Below are 15624 nucleotides of genomic sequence, written 5' to 3'. Positions count from 1 at the left end.
CAAGCTCCGATCGCGGCAGACCCACCGTCGGTTTGGGTTCCCTCTCGGGCCCCAAAACGACTCGAGCAGAGACGTGGGCTCTGCTGGTGGGAGCGGCAATCCTTCCGCAAGGTCATTATGCTGACGAATCAGCTTAATGACTTCTGTAATTTCCTCTGTATCTCGGGAGTAACCGCGTCTTGCGGAGTAGGACCGTCCAGTCCTTCCAACAAGAACAGATCCCGAGATACTCCTCCTTCCGAAGGAGGAAAAGCGGCAGACCCCTGACGGTCGCCTCCAGCTACTTGCACGTATGTCCTGGTCGGTCCTAGAACCGTGCCTGGTCCATACGGCGTCATAGCGGGATCGCGAGCGGCGCACCTCTCGCGATCACTCATAGGTACCTCGCTCCTCCCGGTGTAGCCCGAGGAGGTTGAAGGTACAGGAGAGGCAGACCTGACGCCCCCCCCTAGCTCGCTGGCAGGACCAGCGTGCTTGGAGGGCTGCTGCTGATCGTCAACCCGCGGTGGCGATCGAGCAGCAGGCCTAGCCTTGCCGCTCGCCTGGGGCGAGAGGCTCGGCTGAGAACGTCGACGCTGATCTCTAGCGTCAGGCGAGCTGTTGCTGGTTACCATCTTCGCCCGGTCCCGATGGGAGCGGCGTCAGGTGACCTGCTAGGTTCGCTGTCGCGGTGAGACCGGCGAGCGTCCTCTCGGCGCGTCGAGCCGCTGGTACCGACGGCCGCGGGGACCCCTTCCTCGCCTCAACTCGTGGCTGGTCAGCGACCGTCACGTCAAACCCGTCAGCCAGCTGGTCGCTGCGAGAGCGTCCACTGGCCTGACGAGAGTCGTCTGCACAACTCTCGCCAGTCTTCTGCTCCGCGCTTCGGTCTTGACGGCGAGCGAGCTCGGGCGTCAAGACTTTGGCTGGACGGTCTCCCGCGGGAGACCGTCCACTCGGTACTTCTCGCTAACGAGAAGCCGAGGCGGATCCTGGTTTAGCGGCAGAACCGCTAGAACCAGGCGAGGAAGTGCCAGCCGAAGCTGGTACTCCTCTGGTCCCCGTCTTCTTCTCCTTGGTAGAAGAAAAGACGGGCCCTGTTCTCGAGGGAGCAGGAGGACCAGCAGAAGAGCTCCCCGAATCGCCGGAGCGAGACGGGCCCTTAGAAGGTCCCGAAGGAGCCTTCTTAGGGGGGAAAACCCGGGTTACCAGCTGGTCGCTGCAAGAGCGGCCGCTGGCCTGGCAAGAGTCACCTGAGCGTCTCTCACCAGCCTTCTGCTCCGTGCCGCGTCTTGGCGCCGAGCGAACTCTAGCGCCGAAACTTGGCTGCACGGTCTCCCGAGGGAGAACGTACACTCGGGATCTCTCGCGAACGAGAGACCGAGCCGGAACCTGGCGTAGCGGCATCGCCGCTAGCACCAGGCGAGGAAGTACCAGAGCTAACCGATACTCCTCTGGTCCCCGTCTATCTCTTCCTTACGGAAGGGGAGACGGGCCCCGCTCCCGAAGGAGCAGGAGGACCAGCAGAAGGACCCCCCGTCCCACCGAGGTGGGACGGGCCCTTAGAAGTTCCCGAAGGAGACTTCTTAGGGGGGAAGGCAGCCTTCTTCTTCTTCGGCTTATGGGCCTTAGAAGTCGAAGGGGAAGAGGCAGCAGCAGACGATGAAGACGAAGATGACAGCTTCTTCTTCTCCTCTTCCTCGTCAGCTCACGCAGGACAGTCGTCAGGTCCTCCATCCAGGCCGGAGCCGGGGCTATTGCCGAAGCAACACGGCCCGACTGGACCTGTCCGGAAGGACCTGGGACTGGGGAAGACACACCGTGGGCAGGACCAGCATGGACAGGCACAGGAACCAGGAGCGACAGGAACAGCAACCAGCTCAGGAGCGGCAGGAACAGCGGCAGCGGTAGACCCAGAAGGGACAGCCAAGCCAACAGCGGGAATCACATCAGCGGCAGGTACGGCAGGCCCAGCGATCGCCTCGTAGAATCATCGGCAGCCAGCGGAACCTGGGTCCTGGCGCCCGGTCCCGGGGCGAGCTGCTGGAACAGCGGAAGTCTGGGGCAGGCAACACGAAGAAAACAGGCGGCGGCAGCAACCCCACCTCGGTACGGCTGCGGCCCTAGTAGCGGCAGACGGCGTCATCGACACAGCATGGGGAGTGTAGACCAGGAGGGGGGGGAGCAGCATAAGCGGCCGTGGTAGTAGTGGAGACCGCCCCAGACCTCGCTAGACGCTGCAGCAGCCCGTGGATGCTAGGCACGCCCTGCCTCCGCGGTGGTCCATACCTGCCCAAGGTCGTCTCCCACGGATGTAGCACCTGCGGTAACATAGATAGATTAGTAAGAGGGGTTCCCTCACGCACGGGGGGAAGACATGCCCACCCCGAACGCAAGGAAGACCCCAAATACAAAATACAACGAAGAAGCTGAGCGGGGGGCAGGAAGGAAGACGAAGAATCGGATACCAAGGGAGTCGCGGGAGAGCTTTCCGACGACTTCCTGGCAGACCTTCGCTTCCCCTACCCCCGCACAGCAGTGAAAAGTAATATGAAAATGAAACAGAATACTGCCCTTGCGATTCACTTCATAGAACTTAAGGGGAAAAGATCAATTCCCGGTAAGAACGGAAACTTGATCCAATAATATGATGCTATCATAAAATATATATGAAAATGAAACAGAATACTGCACTTGCGATTTCATTTCACATAAAAAAATCGTAAGGATCAATTCCCGGGTAAGAACGAAAATTGATCCAAATTAAATTTCATGCAAATAAATAAATGAAAATGAAAAGAATATTGCAATTGCGAATCCACTTTCATTGCATTCTATTATACAAAATTAAAAGGCTCGTGCCGAGCGCAAACACACTCTCGGTAACGAACGCACAGGGCAAACATATAATGAAAAGAGTACTTACATTTTTCAATTACACACTTTCGCCCAAAATACATGACTCGGTGCGAGCGCGCCCGCCCTCGGCACCGAGGCATAATTCAAGGGTTCAATTCATGAAAAGAGAGGAAATCGCCGCATCTACGGCGATAACTCCATGTTGGTTCATAATTAAGTAATGAAAATGAAAACAGTGTACTTACAGTTTCATTTTCAAGTCAAACAAACCATTAGTAGAAAACACAATATAAACAAAGCATACGACGATGAAGCGGGCAGAGAGCGATGACGAACACGTCCTTCACACCCGCGGCCGAAAGCAAAAGTGATTTGTTTACCTCCCAGTCGCGCGGACAAGCAGTTAACTACCGTTCTCCCCTTGTTCGAAGCTTACGACCGTTCCAGCTGCCGCTAGCTACTTCCTATTGTTAAAGGACCGATGGTTTGTATTACGTATCGGAACAATGACTAATTCCCGATTGTCAATATTTATCCAAATATCAGTTTTTATGTAATCTAACACCAAATGATGACAAAGCCTACACAACCAAACAATTTTCAATTGTCAAAATACAAGGACTTAGTTCTAGTGATACGGAACTAACTATGGTACATTTCTCCTATTCCAATTTGAACCCCTCTTTCCAGAGAAAATCCCTCCTAGATTAAGAATATACTTGAAAATTTGACTGCCTTATCACACAATAACAAAACTAGATGCCAACATCTAAAAGCTTTTTCAAATAACTCTTGACTTTATCTTTACAGCTTTTGAGTCACATGGCTATTCCCATACCATCCATGTTAAGCCTCCATTGATCAAAATTAATCCATGTCTGCCATTTGTACCAGGAGTCATTAATTCCTCTAAAAAAAATTTTATAATTTTAAGGGAATTTTTAATGGCATAGATACAAATTTCATCACATACTCAGAATCTTATGTTTAGTAAATAAAAGATTTTTTTACCTTTCAGCCAGTTTAGAAGACTTCTCACCCAGACAAGATAATTTTATTGTACACAAACTAAGAAAAATATAGTTTTAAAGATACACACAGAGATACCCCAAAAAGAATGAACAAAACTAAAGACAGCAAATGTGAAAAAGTAAAATAACACTGGCTTAAAAGAAAGCCTTCTTCTTACCTCCAAAAGATTCTCTAAAGTAGGTTTTGGCACTGCATAAGTGAATCCTTCATTCCGTATTTTACTTCCATCAAGATGAAGGTGTTTGTGGTGAACAGAGTCCTGATCTATATATGGAGTTAATGGGGTGTTATCTAAACCTCCTGCTGAGCAAACAGCAGCCCAGGGAGCCAAATGTTTTTCATTTATCTCACTAACCAAATCAAGAGCATCATTCTGCAAAAGAAATCACAGAAATTGTTTTACATCAACTAAACTCACTACAATGCAGTAGAACAAAATTGGATACATAAAAAGCACAACTCCAGACATTTGAGCACTACACAACATGGTGTTTAACACGAAAATAAAACTACTACATCAATAAAGTATTCTAGTGTTTTGATATATATAAAAATAAAACCTTAGATAAATTATAAACTTTAAAAGCATCCAGTGACAAGTACGGCAAAATCATAAAGATACACATCACATCGGGAATAATTCCTACTATTACGTATGATGCCGGAGTTAAAAGACAGTTTCAAAAAAAAAAAAAAACCCACAAGACATAAACAGCTTCTAACATAAAAAAAAACATATTTTTGGTAGCCACTGTGAGTCCTCAGACTGACCAACCAATTACAAAGAATTCTCTTATTGTTAGTCCCAGCCAGAACACGGCTTATTGGCACAGTGACAGAGTATAAAGGACTCAGGAAAGGAGGGCTCCGTCTCATGTCCTAAAAGCACTACCTAGGCTCTATGTCTTACTCGCACAGAAGTGACAACAGTCTGTTCCAGCCAACTTCATAACACACTGGCCTGTCTAAGAGTTCACTGTCTCCATGTTGCGCTCCAGAAATAATGTTCGACCACAGTTTCTTTTCAACTTAAAACACGAGTCAAGCTAAGTAGTACGTACTTAGTTTTAAGACCCAGTGAAAAGTTTGTTTCTTAAAATTTTAGTAGGCAAGCCTATGAGGTCATTCAAGAGCTGAACTAAAGTAATCTTACGTAGAGGTGATATCGAGGAAGGGAGAGATGACAGTTATTGGGTACTTTAGCTCAAAATAGTGGCCTCAAACCCTAGATATCACCATCACACAGAATAAATTGAAACCTTGGTTGATAGCAAGAGAAATAATGATGACAACAACAATACTATGTCTATAGTACCAAAGGCAAAACTATCAGATACCACATGAACATTGATAACATTGGTTTGGTTGGGTCAGATTATGATAAAAATCTCAATCACTAATTGTAATTCAGTGACTTCAGGCGTATTGTAATTCAGAGCCAGAATCCATGTCTTAAATAAAAATTAGACTTTCTAGCTGCACCCACAATTGGTTTTCCAATCCCCAGCATATTTGTGAAACCAATGTTTGGGTCCTTATTTTTTTTTTTTTTTTTTTATCAAAATGTCACCATCTTGATACTCATGAGGGACATCATAACACCACTCGCATCCTTTCCAGTTTGTTCAGCTTAGGATCCATGGTGTTGTGGCCATTATTTCCTCATTACTACCATAAACTGTCTACAAGAAAAAGCAAAAATTTGCCCCAAAATGAGCAGCGATAAAATATAGTGCTGCATGGTGTCTAGCTACATCCCAAAACCTTTTCAATGCACTTACTCATTTCATTTTCTACAATAAAAATATTGGAAGGAAAAAGTTATTTAATCCTTAACCTTTACCAGGCCTGAGAAGTCATAGAACTGGCCACCAATGGATAAGTATTTTTGGTGTGAAATGTCCAAGATAAACAACAAATGTCAAATTTCTGAAGAAAAATCAATGAAGAAATTTTTTTAGAATTACCATGATTTTTTTTATGAACCCATCTTAGAAGTCTTACAAGGCTCAGACGTCTGGATAAAGTAATCCTTTATAATAATAACCATGATTCTCAATTAACATAAATATTTATAAGAACTTTAATAAGCAGTAATTTAGTAAGTAAATCCTAAACCTTATCATCAACAGACACATTCTATCTTTAGCCATTTCTGCCCAAATTTCCAACTGGCCTAAGCCTTCATCTATGATTTTCTGTAAATACCTTTTTTTTTTTTTTTTTTTTTTTTTTACAACTGAATTGTAAATATAGCTTCATTAATGTTACACACACATCACATTACAACTTCTGACCTTATCACATTCAGACTAATATTTAACTTCTAATTACTTACTAACTTTGTAATTTGAATAGTACATTACTTACTGATGCTACACTTGACAAAGTGTTGCCCCAATAATCGTGATTGATGCTGAAGATCTTCGAGACTATGTTAGTGATGTCACCCTGCTTGGTGTTACCTTCATCAACAAGGTTGTAGACTTCTCTAGTTTTCCCTCTTTGACACAACCATATGACACTCCTGTTGAAAACAATCAAATAAATTAGACTGTTAAACAGAATATAGTACAGACAACACCCTACTTACGAACATTCGACTTACAATCATTCAGATACAAATGAATGGGACAGCAAATTAGAAATGTTCAGAGCGCTACCCTTTGTCACCTATGAGTTTAAATTTTTAATGCGCCCAGTATTATGTACATACAGTATGTACATATTGTGTTTCAGGATGAAAAAATGTACAGTACTTTAGTGATTTTATTATACTATACTTAGATAAGCATGAAGAGTACAGTAACCATCTTGCAAATAATTCAATATTAAAATGGCCATCTGGAACATAACTCATTTGTAAGTAGGGTGTGTCTTTACGAAATAATCCAACACATTTGTCTGTATGTTATAATCTAATGCATTCAATTCTGTATTAAAAAAAATTAAAGTCTTGTTTATTTCTGGGTTCTAAAAGTGAACATATGCAGCTAATACAATTTAAGTTTCCATCTTGCTTCCGGTTTGACACTGCATGTGAACTGTACCTGTCTTTAGGGTGGTGAGTTACAGATATTTACTGCTGACCCCAATCAAAGAATATTGTCTTCCAGCTCAAAAACAGTTGAGATAGTTGTGAGGAGGAGGAGGAGGAGTTGAATTCCTTACCTTGCAACATCAGTAACATGAACAGTGTTTATCAGGAGATTTTTATCCCACATCATCTTCATAGTTTCTCCCAGGTGTTGATATATGGCTCCAAATACTAAACGTGGGGCTGCAAAGAAAGCACGCAGGAATATAAGTTAAGTTTCTAATGTATAATGCAAAATGCTTTCCATATTCACATTTTATCAGGATTCTTACCCACCAAATCTGAGTCAACATCTACCAAAATAACTTGTGGAAAACTCACTAAACCTTAAGTTGTAGTTTTGGTCAGGTACCCAGCGCAATTTCTAAAGTTACTAATCCACATATGAAGTCTGTACCTTTCAAATAACATCCCTCCCACATTTTTTCTACTGATAAGTTGGCTGCTGTACGTGAAAACTCTTGTCTGTGAAAGCCAACGATGTTCTTAAGAACCAGAAAACAGAGTGACAGCCACCCTTTCAGCAAGCTTGAGACTTAGTGATCTGTTTTCAACTATGAGTGAAACTTAATAATTTCTTATGCTTTATACTCCCTGCAAAAGACCAAATACAGTAATGAACTTTACCGTTCCATTTCTTTTAGGTTATTTCTCTGACATTGATACACAAGCTAAACCTACCATAAATGAATGTCCAAATTAATCCATACAATACGTACAGTTTTGCAAACTAAATTGAGTGATATGTTTCAGTACCTGCAACAGTGTATGTAATGTACACACAAAACCATAAGAGCAAAATGCTTATTTTAGACAATTTGCACCTCAAGAGTGTAGGCAACTTTGAGAAAATTGCATACCACAAAGCTCATTTGAATTTTCACTGTGCTGTAACTCATAAACCTGAATCAAGCCAACAACAGCACAAACGTCATCTTTCATTCATACAAACCAGTTGGCTGAGGGAGAAGTGAGTAAGTCTGCAAAAATGATATTGTTAAGATACAATAAAGTTTTGTACATACTTACCTGGCAGATATATACTTAGCTATAGACTCCGTCGTCCCCGACAGAAATTCGAATTTCGCGGCACACGCTGCAGGTAGGTCAGGTGATCTACCGCCCCTGCCGCTGGGTGGCAGGAATAGGAACGATTACCGTTCTAGAACCAGATTTTCTCTTCCACCTGTCTCCTGAGGGGAGGTTGGGTGGGCAATCAATCGTATATATCTGCCAGGTAAGTATGTACAAAACTTTATTGTATCTTAACAATATCATTTTTGTACATGGAACTTACCCAGCAGATATATACTTAGCTGATTGACACCCTTGGTGGTGGGAAAGAGACAACTATTTACTGAATAGACAGGTAAACAACATACGTTGTAGGTAATAAATAAATAAAACCTTGGTTCCTACTTGATCAGGCGGAAGACTCCATGGCTAATGCCTAGGAATCTGCTTCGCCTCAAGAGCCTCAGCGAGGATGTGACCTATGGCTAAGAGTTCTTGTGGGTCTGTCGATGGGGTCTTATCCATTTACTCGACAGAGCCTCTTACATGACAATATGCCTATGCCTAGTGGCATAATTAAGGAGCACAACACCGATCCCGATCACCTGATCCTAACACGAGGGTTAGTGCTTAAGTTGAAAAGAGTTATCTACAAACTCCTTTCAAACAACCCAAAGAAAAAACACGTTAAATAAAATTTAACTCACTAGTTAAGGATCAGTATCTGCTCCCTATCCCAGCAATGTATCCGCAGACACGAATCAACCAAGAGAGAAGGATCCCTCAAAGGTTATCTTGACATCCTTCGGATAATGGGAAGTCAACACAGAGTTGCATCTCCCGTATGTGACAGCTAATATGTCCTTATGACATATTGTTAGGGAAAGAACAAGAATTCGGAAAAGCTCGCACTTCATGCGCTTTTAATTCTCAGCTGTTTGAAGGAATCATCAATGCACTTATCAAGTGCTTAGGAGATCACAATGTCTCAAAGAAGGCCAGGGCGTTCTTTGATATAGATCTCTTCTGGGTGAAGCCTGGAGCCTGGCTAGCGCTTCGTGCCTGGCAGGCGCCTAGCGCCTGTCTAGCGCCTCGCGCCTGGCTGGAGCCTTGCGCCTGAATGGCGCCTAGAGCCTGGCTGGAGCCTCGCGCCTAGATGGCGCCTCGCGCCTGGCTGGCGCCTCGCGCCTGGCTGGTGCCTGATTGGCTCCTCCTTCCTGGCTAGCGCCTCGCGCCTGGCTGGAGCCTTGCGTCTGGCTGGTGCCTTGCGCCTGGAAGGCACCTGGAGCCTGGCAGAAGACTTCATGATTACTGTCTATGAGTCTGCATGCCTCAAGAGTTCAGCGAGGTAGGGACCTATGACTGACAAACCCTTCTGGATCATGTCAATGGGGGCTAGCCGCTTTACACGACAGAGCCTTCTCGGATCGTGCCAATGGGGGCTGACCCACTTACATGGCAGAGCCTTACCTGTATCATATCAATGGGGACTAGCCCTCTTACATGACAGAGCTTTAGGTTTCTCTTTACTGGAAGGAGCCTTGCGTCTGGATGGATCCTCAATCCTGACTGGAGCCTAGCCTTGAAGGAGCCTGGCACCTGGATGGCGCCGGCTGGCTTCTAGAGCCTGGCTGGCTCCTAGAGCCTGGTTGGCTCCTAGAGCCTGGCTGGCTCCTAGAGCCTGGCTGGCTCCAGCCTGGCGGCCTAGAGCCTGGCTGGCTCCTAGCCTGGCTGGCTCCTAGAGCCTGGCTGGCTCCTAGAGCCTGGCTGGTCCTAGAGCCTGGCTGGCGCCTCGCGCCTGGCTGGCGCCTCGCGCTGGCTTGGCTCCTCCACACTTGCTGGAGCTTCGAGCTTGGAAGAGTCTCTAGGCTGTCTGGCAATGTCCACATCGGACACTCTTATATCTGTCCGATTTGTTCGCCTCTGGCGCATTTGCGCCAGGTTGGAGGCCCCGCTCCTTCTCAGTATCCGACCATGACAGAGTTCCTTGGAACTGTCCGCCTCTGGCGTTTTTCGCCTGTATTGGCATTTGGCGCTTGGCTGGCGCTACATTGTCCGAGAGTCCTGAACAACCACATAGTTTATCAGGAGACTGGAGAAGGGTGGAAGAAATTCTTCCCCTTTGAGCTTTTGGCCCCTGGCAAGGGGAGGTGATTTTAGTCAGCTACACCCAGTAGACGACAGGATATCTAACAATACGAGAGAGAAGAGTCTTCCTCCGAGGAGGATCCTTCGTGAACACTTCTTTTGCTAACGAGATCTCTTCTTACATGTTGATGAGGTTCCTCGTTGCAGAATCTTCCCTATCCTTGCCCGAAGGAAGGGAAGGAGTCTGGAAGTCGAAGGAGACTCTGAGCTGAAATTGGGCGGAACCCTGATTTCTAGCTCTTATTGTATCCTTATGAATACCTTCTGGGAAGCATTTGAGCCCTCATCGCACCCCGAAGACTCTGTAGGCAAACGTTTAAACCATCTCTTCTTCTGTAGATGAAAATGTAAGTACCCTGCCTGGGCAACTAAACTTCTATCTGAAAGCGTTGCGTCAGAAATAGAGGGATTTATTTCTTTTGCCAGACATACTATGCTGGCAAGAACCCATTGCCGAGTCTCCATTGAATCTGATGCGAGATTCCAATGCACAAAAAATTCACTTGTCTTCTTGGTCGTTTAGGGCTAAGAGAAACAAAGAATTCCTTCATAAACTTCCTCAAAGAAGTTTGATGAGGAGCAGTTCCATTTTGTCGGAACACGGAATCTGTGGCCACAAAAAAAAAAAATCCCATTCGAAGTACATGATATCCTACTCTTGTCGTATTGCGGTATCGTATAAGATCCCGAAGATCTTAATCCTCTGTTATCTCTAATTCCCTTTGTAGAGACAGAGTATGGCCTTTTACTGCGTTCTTTGATAGCAGATATATACATAGGTGATTCTTCCCTCTGAAAGTAAAGAAAAAACCTCGCTATGTGGTTCACAGAGGTATCGGAAGAGGACAGTTTCCTCATTCCATCTAGCACGATCTGCAGCAATTCTATGTCTTAGCCATGACTATTGTCATTTACCTTGAAAAAACCTCTCATTCATGTCCACTTCTGGTCAGTCTGCACGCGGACAGACTCAGAGTGGAGAGGTTTTATAGGTCTATTTATAATAGATTCTGATAGAATATCCAGATACTCTTGGAAAAGCCTTACGAAACATGCTGTGAGAAGAACGTGACTTCTGTGAATCCAACCTCTCTAAGGCCAAAATGAGGCATACATCCTCTCTTCCTTTGACGCCCAATTATCTTAATATCTGTTAAGAATTTATAACTAGGGGAAAAAAGGCTAAAGTTTATTCCCCTTCTTTAAATTTAAAGATGTCTTATATTGCTACCTCTCTTGGTTCGAGGAAAAAGAAGCAGTCTAAGACTTTCCGCAGGTTCTCACAACTCTTTTCAATAAATGTTAGACATACGTTAACAGTTATTATCTTCGATCGAGAAGGTTCTCACGGACATGCAAAATCTTGCATCGAACCTCTTAAGGATCGTTACGTTCCGTGTCTGTTCCCAAATAGGTTCTCTTTTGTTAACGCGAACAGGGGCGAAAAAGAGATTCTCGATGCTCTTTGCGATATGAGAGAGTCGTGGAATTGGCCTAAGTGATTAAAATAAATCATTTCATCATTCCTTGTAAGCGACCCCTTTTCGATTAAATGGGTAACGAAATCAGGAACGAATCTTGCCGTTACCGAGCCTGCTGTCCGAGAGGCTACTGGACTCTTAGGTTAATAACTCGCTAAAACGAGAAAATATCTTGGATGGTGCTTCTGGCGCGGCAGGCGCTTCTGGCGCAATTTGCGCTAGGCTGGCGCTTCCTTCTAGTTCTTTTTAGGCTATGTGCCATAACATCTATGCCCTTATGGTACCCGACATCCTTCACATGTTAATTCCGTTCTTAGTGGGAAAAAACTTTTATATACGTAGTATAGTCCATTCAGGGAAACAACTTCTGCCACTAAGAGAATGTTTCCCATCCGACTCACCCAACTTCTCTTGAGCAATATCCGAATTTAAAAAGGTTGTGTGCGTTTCTCGAAAGGATGAGAGAATTATATACATCGCGCGCTGCCGTATTAGAATCCTTTATAATACTGTCACATTGTGGTAAACAGCATTAATCTAGGAAACCTTTGTAAGGATACTAGGAATTCTGTAGTTAACCTCGGTATGTGCATAAGACTTGACCATACCGTAGTCTTAAAGTGAATTCTCTACTACATTCATCTTCTCACTAAGCATGTACTCTAATAAGCCATGCTTTCGTAAGCATGAGAGCATTATACAATATAGAGTTCCGCTGCGTTAGAATCCTTTAAAAATGACAATTTGTCGAAAATTGCATTTTTCCTAACTATACAAACCTGAGGTCCTTTAACAATAGGAAGGTAACTAGCGGCAGCTGGGACGGTCGTAAGCTTCGAACAAGGGGAGAACGGTAGTTAACTGCTTGTCCGATCGTGCGCGCGCCCGAGAGGTGAAGAATCACTTTTGCTTTAGGCCCATGCAAAAAGTTGCAGAGTGAGGGGTGGCATGAGGTGGGACTATATGTAAAGGACCTCAGGTTTGTATAGTTAGGAAAAATGCAATTTTCGACAAATTGTCATTTGTTCCGATACGTAATACAAACCCTCGGTCCTTTAACAATAGGAAGACTCACTTCTTGGTGGGAGGAATCTGAGTCTTTTTGGTGAACAGACTGGTGTTCGTCCAACCCTGGAGTGCCTCCCTGGTCGTAAGAGCAAGGGAGGGATCCAAACCTCTGTCCGATTGATCGGGGTGTGTACCGCAGGATCAATGGTCAGACCTCTGGGCCAAGTACTAAGAGAGAGGCAAGCGTATCTCTTCGTACCAGCAAGCAAGAACTTGTTCCTGTTTGCAAGAGACAATCATAAAATGATGGGTTTGTCTCAATTTGGCATCCACTTCCTCCCCCTTCTTGGAGGAAGTGGTGATATTTACTCCTATCCCTACTGAAAGGGATAGGATGGTGCTCTATTGAGTAGCTCACCTGCATCTCGTCCTTACCCAGCAGGGTGACGACCGTGTCCCTCTACCCAAAGGTAGAGGGAAGAAAAAGATGGGAAGAGGAGCCAGTCACACTCTCATTCCTCATCCATTCTTACGGTCACACCAGGACTCGATGCTGTTCAGCCTGCGAGGGTCTGGGTTAACTACACAACGTGTTGAGCAACCACCACGGTTCCCAAGGAAAAAGATCCAAGGAACTGTGGGCAATATCCTGAAGGTAGAAGGAGGTGCATGCGGTCCGGTTGGACCAGGCGCCTGCCTTCATTACCTGCGCCACGGAGAAGTTCTTGCGGAACGCGAGAGAATGATGAAGAGGCGTCCACACTCATCCTGGGTGTCGAGTTCTTCAGACAGCTCCGTCGCACCTTCACAGGACAAAGCAGCATAGCCTTCGTATCGGAGGCGGTGACGTCCCTTAGGGAGGGTATTGTGAAGGACTCGAACCAATCGTCAGTTACCGAAGGGTTCTGAGTCTTCGCTACGAAGATCGGTACGAAATCGAGCGTCACAAATCCCCATCCCTTGTGCTTGACTTCTCAAGAGAAGTCATGCAGTTACCTAAGACGAAAAGAAGGGAATAGTCGTATGACCTATCCCTCTTCTCGACTTTGGTTATGTTACAGTACTCATACTGACAAGCTATTAGACGAAGTAATGATTGCTCTGGAACAACCGAACTAAGTCCACAGCATAGTTCGTAACTGACTCGGGCGCTCTGACAGCTGCCGACTGACTGGTTCGGAATCAGTAGAGGCAAGTTGTCCAAGCATCCGGGTAAGTCACGTGACCTTCGCCCTTTAAAGAGTTATGCTGAGAGACCAAACAAATAAAATATTTGTTAGTCACCGATGCCGGACGGCGCGGCGATGATTCTCTTAATGCATAAGCTCAAAAGGCGAAAGTCAATTGCCTTCAAAAGACCGAGGTCCCTGATGGCAAGAAAATCTCATAGACGTTGAATCTCAGCTTAAGGAGAAACAACACTATGTGACGTTGAAGACGAAGGTAGGCAATGAATGCAACCTACGTCTTCCAGCTGAATCGAGAGAAGGAATCTCAAGATTCTAAACCTGTGCTTACAAATGACTGAAAACGCTAACCGCCATTTCATTGCTGTCCGTTGTGCAATGAAAGCGGGGCGTTCTTCAGTAATGAAACACAGGGGAGAGCCGCTTGAAGAACTGCTTCTCATGGGCTGAACGTTTGGAAGTAGAGCTGGCAGGTGTGGGAGTAGGCGATGTCTTTCAATACATCTGCTAATCCGGGGTGAACAATGAACAATTGTACACCTCCGAATACAAGATATTTTGAGGACAAACTCAGATTCCGCAAAAATCATTCGCATTATCGGGATACGATGCAGCAAGAGACTATTACAGAATTCTGTTACCGTGCGGTAAACAGAAAGATGAGTCGAATAGATATCTCTGTTTAAAATTCTCGCAATACCGAAGACGATGAATACTAGCGTTTCTCAGCAGTAGATGGTCATTCATGTATGCGAGAATCCCCGTTAATCAGAGACTTAAGTCTGTGATTGTTGGGCAGAGATACGGTTGTTATTCAATCAAAGCAGGTGAGAAAGACATAAACAACCGTCTACCTCAAAGCGGCAGCTGATACTGAAATGCCTCGGGCAATTCAATACGCAGTAGCTGTCGCTGACTCGTCATCCTGGAGTTTGCCAAGTAATCCTTTCCACGAAGGAATGCGTTCGGCTAGAACCACCGAGCAATAAAAATATAGGCTTGAGCAATTATATTTAAGCGAAACGAATTTCGGTAAATATAAAAGCTTAAATGGTGTTGTTGTGACAACACCATAAGTATATAAAATTGAAACTGGAAACTCCTGGGAGGTTGCAGGCAACCCGGGTTGCAGTTCAATTAGAATACTTTTCGTCTAAGTCGCAATCCGTAGAATAATCCAGGATATGCGCCTACCCCTCGGACCATTCAACTGCTTAGCAGAATCATGTCGCGAGGTTAATATACGTAGTATATTTGTAGGATTCTGAACAACGATCTCCATCCTAAATTCTTTCCTTCAAGAAAACAAAATAAGGATTGGAGATCGACCACCTTCGTTCTCTATTAAAGAGTGAAGGAGAAGTCTTCCTCGAAGGAAAGCTTCAATGGTGAACAGAATACTAAGACGATAGTTCCAGCCAAACTGGATATTTCCCGTCCGTTCTTCTCTAGTTCCAGGTTGGTCGCCTACTGTGAGATAGTCTTCTTTCAGCAGCAGTCTTCTTCCTAATGCTAGAAATTCCAGGAATTCGAGCATAGGCGAGGTTCCCGATTATCGTGTAACATATCGGGGATTCTCGTCTCGCTCACTTTGGACCGTGGTCTCCGCCTAAGTGTTTGGAGATCGTAAGAACTCTAACACTCTGAATGCGCTAGAAATTCCGTAGAATTCTAAGCAGTCTGCGAAACCCCCACCGAATTCGTCAAACGATATCGGCTGGTGGTCCTCTCGATTCCCGTAGAAATCGAGAATGGGGCAGGATCCCTCCTCAACGACCGGGGCTTACGTCAGGTAGGACCCGAAGGTCCCCCCTGGTAG

At 45.2% G+C, this 15624-nt stretch overlaps 1 protein-coding gene across 2 annotated transcripts in view; it reads right to left on the bottom strand.

Annotated features, from left to right (window-relative positions):
* LOC135209134 (uncharacterized) overlaps nucleotides 1-15624 on the bottom strand; it is a 594318-nt gene that overhangs the window by 10820 nt on the left and 567874 nt on the right. For both annotated transcript variants that reach the window (XM_064241784.1, XM_064241785.1), the window contains 3 exons: nucleotides 7042-7150; nucleotides 6241-6397; nucleotides 4028-4243 (listed from right to left, as the gene is read on the bottom strand). In XM_064241784.1, coding sequence (XP_064097854.1) covers nucleotides 4028-4243; nucleotides 6241-6397; nucleotides 7042-7150 — 482 coding nt within the window. The remainder of the gene's footprint in view (nucleotides 1-4027; nucleotides 4244-6240; nucleotides 6398-7041; nucleotides 7151-15624) is intronic.

This window comes from Macrobrachium nipponense, chromosome 37, assembly GCF_015104395.2.
Source record: "Macrobrachium nipponense isolate FS-2020 chromosome 37, ASM1510439v2, whole genome shotgun sequence".
Taxonomy (NCBI): Eukaryota; Metazoa; Arthropoda; class Malacostraca; order Decapoda; family Palaemonidae; genus Macrobrachium; species Macrobrachium nipponense.
This window is presented reverse-complemented; position numbering and strand designations above follow the sequence as displayed.